This window comes from Clupea harengus, chromosome 5 (genome assembly GCF_900700415.2).
Source record: "Clupea harengus chromosome 5, Ch_v2.0.2, whole genome shotgun sequence".
Classification (NCBI taxonomy): Eukaryota; Metazoa; Chordata; class Actinopteri; order Clupeiformes; family Clupeidae; genus Clupea; species Clupea harengus.
Genome location: NC_045156.1, coordinates 28,962,032 through 28,970,135, shown reverse-complemented (window position 1 = coordinate 28,970,135; position 8,104 = coordinate 28,962,032). Strand labels below are relative to the sequence as shown.

The window sequence follows — 8,104 nt, the reverse complement described above, 5'->3', positions numbered from 1 at the left end:
GCACACATTCATCTGTAGGGACGATCCCATCGTCACAAGGACACAACAAACAATTACTTAATTTTCTTGGTAGTTTTTTAAAGCATAGTGCTGAAGTCTTTGAGTCAGTAGTTGCGGCTGTGACTGATCTTTATCCCTAGCATACCAAGACAATCTACATACAATGTACATCGTGGTTCAGAGACTGGAATAAGTGTGTAGGAAACCTCTGCACAGCGCCATTTTGAACACTCATACTCCTACCAAATTGAAATCCATGAATTTCCGGGAGCATCATCCAAAATGAAAGTGCTGAAGCAGCCAGGGATAGCAAAAGCACAAAGAAAGGAGAGTGTGGACGGGTGACGTCATGAGTTCTTTAGTAGTTGCTATGAACCTTCAAAGCCGTTCAATGATGATATGTGTGAAGTTTATATGAGTTAAAATGTTAGTATCCACTACTGAAACTATTCAGCATCATTTGAAAAACAAAAAAATATTTTTAAACATTCAAAGCTAATACTAACACAATAACACAATATTTGAAATAAATATCCATCGGATATCTCAAGAGGTGAAGTTTGTTCAGAGAAGAAGGGTGCTCAGTAAACTATGTGACACAACTGCATAGCAATGGTAATGGGAACGAGTCAGATAAGTTTGAAAACTATGATTGCATTTTGCAGCAATTTTGTAAGCTTCATAATATCCAAAAAACAAACAAGACCAAGGCATCATCTTCTTATTAAAACTGGCAGATGAGTCAGTAAAACTGACAGTAAATAGAATTCAAATCTAATAGTACAATGGAATCTGTGTGTGCTGTATGAATGGTTTACATAAGTGTTACATGTAAGCTATAAGCAATAGCATTTATGCTTGAAATGCAAATGCAAATATCATTTATATTTATGCATGTACTCAAAAACACAATAAGAGTCTGATTTGCATTTAGATTTATACATGTTCTCAAAAGCACAATAAGAGTCTGATTTGCATTCATCAATGTTTTATGTTATTCAATGTTTTATGTAATTCATTGTTGGAGCCACTTATGATGTCCCTCAACTCTGCAGATCTTCAGTCAGTGAATGGCTGAAGACGGAAACTGTAATAAGTTGTATTTGGGTGTTGCCTCATTAAAACATATTGTGTCTGGGTGTAAAACTTGCCTGATCCAGGGTCGCTACACATGGAGAGATAATCAGGTTTTTAAATGATGTGTTTTTTTTTTGTTGAGAATAATCAAGTTGAGGTTAAGTCTTTGCTGGTTAATGACAGGGACAGTAGAATTTATTTTGTGTACGAGGTGCAGAACGTGGACACCAGCCACCTGCAAACAGAGATTACTGGCTGACGTCAGAAGATAACTTTAAGTTCCACAGTGTATTGTATTGTGACGGCTATGAGACCAGACATGGTGTTGTATTCTGAGTGTGAGCGGCCGCACTGTTTACTTTACTGAGTTAACGATTCCCTTTGAAGATGCGATTGAGGAAGCATTTGAAAGTAATAAGCTTAGCTAGAGTTAGTTAGAGGCTTTATAGCCAACCATAACGCATAACTAAATCAACCATAACGCTTATGTTGTGAATCAACCCGAACTAACACCAAAATATGTCAAATCTTGTCGAGGTGTATCTTGGGGTGTTTCTGTTGTTGACTCTGGTATAGTGACATGTGTCCTAACCCATCCTGAGAGTGGAGGGGGGGGGGGGGGTGGGTCTGGGATGCCAGACACCACCGTTGAGCCTCTGGAGATGTGCCTAATTCAACAGAACACTCACGAAGGACGGTGCCTGCTTGGGAACCCCAGTGAAACACTCACGAAGGACGGTGCCTGCTTGGGAACCCCAGTGAAACACTCACGAAGGACGGTGCCTGCTTGGGAACCCCAGTGAAACGCTCACGAAGGAAGGCGCCTGCTTGGGAACCCCAGTGAAACACTCACGAAGGACAGTGACTGCTTGGTAACCCCAGTGAAACGCTCACGAAGGAAGGCGCCTGCTTGGGAACCCCAGTGAAACACTCACGAAGGACAGTGACTGCTTGGGAACCCCAGTGAAACGCTCACGAAGGAAGGCGCCTGCTTGGGAACCCCAGTGAAACACTCACGAAGGACGGTGCCTGCTTGGGAACCCCAGTGAAACGCTCACGAAGGAAGGCGCCTGCTTGGGAACCCCAGTGAAACACTCACGAAGGACGGTGCCTGCTTGAGAACCCCAGTGAAACACTCACGAAGACAGCTTTGTTGTTGTTGTATCCTGCTGCTCAGGCTCTATGGTTGGGCAGGCAGGTTGTTGTGTTTAGCAGTTGTGGTTCTTAACCTGGGTTCGATCGAACCCCAGGGGTTCGTTGAGTCACTCTCAGGGGTTCGGTAGAGGTCAAGACACACACAGTATAGCCCGGTTCACACTAGCAATGTCGGGCCGTTTTTATATATACTTATGTTTTGAAGAAATCATATTTTATTTGTCCAATTACGAAGAGTTCGGTGAATGCACTGATGAAGCTTGCAGGGTTCAGTACCTCCAATAAGGTTAAGAACCACTGGTTTAGCAGTTGTGGACAGTGCATGTTGTGTGATGAAGGAGGGTCTTCACAGATCCTGGGTACAACATGGTGTTCAGAATTAAATGCAATAAAATGCATTTCCAGGTGCGACTAAACAACTGATATAAAAAGTAAGAAGCTAATGTATTAAACCGACAACCCTAATATGCTGTTCTAGTCTCCCTTCAATTCCCTCAGTGAGTGACTGAGTGTGTGTGTGTGTGTGTGTGCTTGTCTCTGTGTTGTTGAGGGCTGAGGGATGGGTAGAATTTTTCTATCAATGATCTAAAATCACATTGCTTTCAAAACGGCCAAGAGCTAGGCTAAACTGCCTTGGGCAACATGTAAATTGTGACTGCTTATAACATTAGAAATTCATCTTTCTTTTCAGACCTAGGTTTTTGAAACGGTATGCTTAGATATTAATTATAATAATGACAGTTATTTGTTATTAAGGGGTGTGGTGAGAAATCACAAGGGCATTAAAGTAAACTCACTATTACACTCTTAATTCTTACCAAAAAAGAGCTTGTCTGAAAAGAAATGCCTTGACACCACTGTGTTTTATTGTGCTAAAGGCCAACTCAACAGGTTAGCATGGAACACTGTAGCCTATGCTTCTTTACTGCTCTTTTAGGGTGCAGCACACCAGTCTAAACTCTAACAGCCTGTTTGCCTTCAGCATAAACATGAAGATGGGGGGGCAGTGGTACAGGGCAGTGGTACAGGAGGTAAAGAAGTCGTTTAGTAATCAGAAGGTTGCTAGTTCGACTCCCTGTCGAAGTGTCCTTGAGCAAGGCACTGAACCCCTAATTGCTCCTGATGTGCAGTGTGCCATCAGTGTAAATGTAAAAATGTGTATACATTGTAAGTCGCACATATGTAAGTCGCTTTGGATAAAAGCGTCTGCTAAATGACTAAATGTAAATGTAATGTAAATGAAGACACAAACATTTTCCATGAGGGAGCCTGTGTTCTGCCAAACAGATGACAGACAAATGAGCAAGTAATAATGCAGAACAAAAACCAAAAGCAACTCAAGTATTTGAGGGGCAACAGGCCAGCCGTCCTTGGGAATAGTCTGAACATGCACTTTGTATGGTAATGGGGAATATGATTAATCTCGTTCATTCGGAGTGGTGGGGTTCATTCTGGAACATAATTTGAAACCTTTTGTATAATGTGTACCACTTCATTTTTACTTAGCATATACAAAGTATATACAGACATTGCAAACCCTGCAACGTTGTCAGCATAATTGAACTTGCAGGAGAATCTTGGTAAGGAACAGTTCTTCAGTGGGTGTGGACTAGCGCCACTGGGAAGCTCAAGAATTCAATAGACTTACCTTTCAGCTGTGACCAACAGCCCTATCCCTATCTCTCTCGGGTGAGAGATTTGCAGACGACCGCATCCTCTGTTTCGCAGAAACTGATTTTACGGTAAGTTTAAGTGTCACTTCATCTTGGCCAGTTTGATTAGAATCAGCTGAACGTTGAAAAGTAAAGTCGGAAGTTAACTTAACAGACTCGTCTAAAAATGAACAGACATGTTGAGGTTATTGAGGTTGTATGTTCAAAATCCACCAGATAAAAAGTCGATGTAGGCTAATTTTGCATTTACCGAAAACAGGACGCTTTCTTTAAGCCCTGTCCTGATATAATACTGGGGAAATTATTTCTAGCAAACGTTCAATATATGTCATGTAAGGACGGCTGTGAATATTTTGATGACACTGTCGGCAATCCGACAGGTGGCTTGGAGAGTTAGCTGTCCAATTTTAGTCACAGAAGTAGTGTCGTTTACACTAACAGAAATAACAGATAAAGAAAATAACATACATTCACCAAACCCATACGCATTAATTTTGATGAGGAAGAAGCTTGCCAAAAACTTGTTGACATTGGAATCGATAATGCGCAGTAGGCTACGTTTATAACCGGATATCTTGCGGTAGCTGCCATGTGTAGGCTACAGCAGCCCAATAAAATGAACAAAGGTTGAGGATATTTTTGGACTACACTACACACGGATTTTCTTTCAAACACTAAGTAACTATTTAATAACAGAAATCTGTAACTATGACTTACTGAAATGACTTGCATGTGATATCGTTAGCAGGGAATTCATGTGTCATGTATTCAGGCATAGTGAAACAAATACAATAAATAATATAATTCCTCATGTTATGACATATACAGTATATCAAAATGTCAAGTCATAGTTCTTTTTTCAAAATAAATATAAATAAATGATAAAATGTTCCACCTATGTTGAATTTGAAAACAGGAGATGCATTCGTTTCCCATTAGTGAGCTACCCAGTCACCTCTCAATGAACTATGCCTTAACTGCAGGAGGCCTATAGCGGTAAAAATACAGACTTTGATCAGACTCCCACGTCTTTTACTACACAGCAGTCTGGTCACCAGCAAGAACACTGGCAGCAGAAAGCAATGAAATGCTTAATGCTGTTGCATGTGAAGTGAAAGGTGATGAATCAAGGCAAAATCAAATCATTTGAATAGGACCCACAATCATTTTAATAGGATGTCCGCAGTGAATTAAATGGAAGGTATCCCAGAGCCCTCCCTTTAAGAAGTCTGCACTCAGAATAATCTGAAACTATGTATTGACAGTCAGCTATTTCAACAATTTCTTCAACATTTTCAATCTATTTTGTATAATAGACAAGTGCCGGATACAGTGATTATGGACGTCTGTAACACTACTTTATCCAGATGATAAAATACTTTAAGGTATCAATGATCCATTTCTTGGTGTAAATATTTTCATAGCAACAGACAAGATTTATTTATTTTTCATGGATGGCTCCACATTGTTTGGTAAACATGCTTCCTCAGGCACATACCATTTCTGTCCGTGCTTCCAAACCAAAAAAAAAGAAAAAAGAAATGTGTATTTTAACCTTAGTCTTTCACTCTGAGAATGACTTAATAATATGTTGCCATGTTTAGGGTAATTCAACTTTTAAACAACTAAATGTCTTGTAAGGGCATTCCATATAATTTTTGATTGTAGTGTATAGTTTATCCGCTTCAGTGTGTTCATTTTTTGTATGTATTAGAAGAATTAAAACCAATTAAACCATTCATTATATCACTGATGAGAGGTGTTGGACACTTGCAATTGTACTGAATGTTACGAATGATTTTATACTTTTTCAGCCATTATGTGACATCAACTTGGATAACCCCGATGGAGCCTGTACTTGTGTCGGTCACAGTAGACTGCACACATAATGGCACGAGGCCAGAACTCTCCGAAACAGACTGCGCTATTCAAACGAACGCTTCAGTGTCACTCCAACACCAGCTACACAGTGGATTTCTGGGTGTATTCTTGGGAAGTGTGTCCCTGCTGACTGTGTTCATGAATATCTTGGTTCTCTATGCTGTGAGGAAGGAGCGAATGCTGCATACTGTAGGCAACCTCTATATCGTCAGCCTGTCTGTGGCAGATCTTATTGTTGGCGCCACAGTGATGCCCCTGAACCTGTCCTACCTGCTGTGGGATGAGTGGAGGCTGGGCCGTGCCGTGTGCCAGTTTTGGCTGGTCATGGACTACGTGGCCAGCACAGCCTCCATCTTCAGCCTGTTTATCCTATGCCTGGACCGCTACCGTTCAGTGAGGCATCCACTTCGTTACCTCAAGTACCGAACAAGGTGCAGAGCAACCCTCCTGATCTGTGGGGCGTGGCTTTTATCCCTGATGTGGGTCGTACCCATTCTTGGGTGGAGGTCATTTGCTCAGGTCGATCGGAAACCTGAATCTGAGAACAAGTGTGACACAGATTTTCGTTTTGTTACATGGTTCAAGGTTCTGACAGCCATCTTGAATTTCTATGTCCCCTCTGTGCTGATGCTGTGGTTCTACTCCAGGATATTCTGTGCGGTGCGGGAACACTTTCGGCAGTGGGAGAGTGTTTTCAGTCAACTGGATTCTTCCAAGAAGAACGGAGTTGGACACAAAGGAGTTCATGAGGCCTCTCCTAGGGGCAGCCTGGATCTGTCTGCTCATGTGCACACTGAGGGTTTGTTAGACCAGTACAGTCTAGAGCAACAGGGGGAAATCAAAGAGCCTCACGCTGTGAAGACGTTGAAGAAGCCCTTCCACAAAAAAGGTTCATTTTTCAATGTCTCTGCTAAAAGCATGAAAAAAAGTGTGGAAGACATTGAGGACAGTTTTTGCTCAATTGAAGACGAAGATTTTGAGAGTGAGACCCCTTCAAGGGTGTCAGTGCTGCCAATGAATTTTCTGCAGTCAGCTGAGGATGGTGATGATGACCCAAAAATGATTGTGTCAGTTAACATTTGCAATGATACGGTAACAAACTCTGTGGCTGATGCTCATGAGCTAGCATCCAGCTCTGATGTACACCAATTAGCTCACGCAATGGGATGTAACAATCACTCCCAACCATTTAGGGAGTCATGGTCAGAAGATTTAAGCCAAAAACTGGACACATCAAAAACAGTTGCTCTAAAACAAAAAAACAAAAAAACCTGGCAGAAGTTCCGTGACCAGTCCAAGCATTGTGTCCAGAAACTGCGCATTCACAAGGAGCGTAAAGCAGCACAGCAACTAGGCTTCATCATCACTGGGTTCATGGTTTGTTGGATACCATATTTCATAACCTATATGGTGATGGCTATTTGCTCAACCTGTGTCCATCATGACCTACACATGTTCGCTATTTGGCTGGGATATATCAACTCGACACTGAATCCCTTCATATATCCCATGTGTAATGCAAATTTCAAAAGGGTGTTTAAAAGAATATTTCACATTGCCACATAGAACTGTACCTTGTGATTCTTCTGGTGGAACTGTTAGAGATCCATGCACATGCAGAAGTCAAAATTAAAATGTAATTTTATGGAACATAAGTTATGGAAAATAATGATGTCAATTTGCCACTCCACAAAGCATACTGAATGAAACATAACAGCATTGTTTGTCTTACAGTTACGCACTGCTAAGGGAAGTGGATAGCGTACTTCTCCAAAACAGTTATTGAATGTTGATTTCTATGAATAGTAATGTCAATTGTTTGTATTCACTTCCATATTCGGTTATTTATAATCTGTTTTCGATGAAGCAAAAGATGATGAAATCTATCTTTCCTTAAGCTAGAGTGGTAATGCTTTGTGCATGGAATTCTGACGTATTTGGCTCTCTCTGTTTACAAGCTGTGTAAATAAGTACTGTGTATTTTGAATCAGTGCAGTCATTGTGAATGTTATAGTTGTGAAGATTGGAATGGACGGGGTCCCCAGTTGTCCCTTCATAGAACATTTAGTCAAAAATCATCATTCAATGGACCATTTCAAGTTCCAAGGACATTACAATTTCTAAAAAATGAAGGAACATCTTCTGTGGCAAACCAAGTATCCTGGTAAAGAATTTCTAATGCTTAAGAACGTCTGCTGTTTCAGTATATAGACAGACAACATGGAGAATGGACATGGAGACACCCTGCCAGTGCTGACTCATTTTACTCATACCTCTCCAAATATCCCTGTACATCGGTTTAAAAAGTTGTCAAGGTT

At 41.0% G+C, this 8,104-nt stretch overlaps 1 protein-coding gene across 1 annotated transcript; it reads left to right on the top strand.

Annotated features, from left to right (window-relative positions):
* The first annotated feature begins 3,808 nt into the window (after positions 1-3,808).
* hrh1 (histamine receptor H1) lies at positions 3,809-8,104 on the top strand. Its single transcript, XM_012832627.3, has 2 exons — positions 3,809-3,974; positions 5,720-8,104. The coding sequence occupies exon 2, from the start codon at positions 5,751-5,753 to the stop codon at positions 7,350-7,352; it is 1,602 nt and encodes a 533-aa protein (XP_012688081.2). The 5' UTR covers positions 3,809-3,974; positions 5,720-5,750; the 3' UTR covers positions 7,353-8,104.

Coding starts and splice junctions, on each gene's coding strand:
- hrh1 (XM_012832627.3), top strand. CDS start 5,751: ATGGAGCCTGTACTTGTGTCGGTCACAGTAGACTGCACACATAATGGC.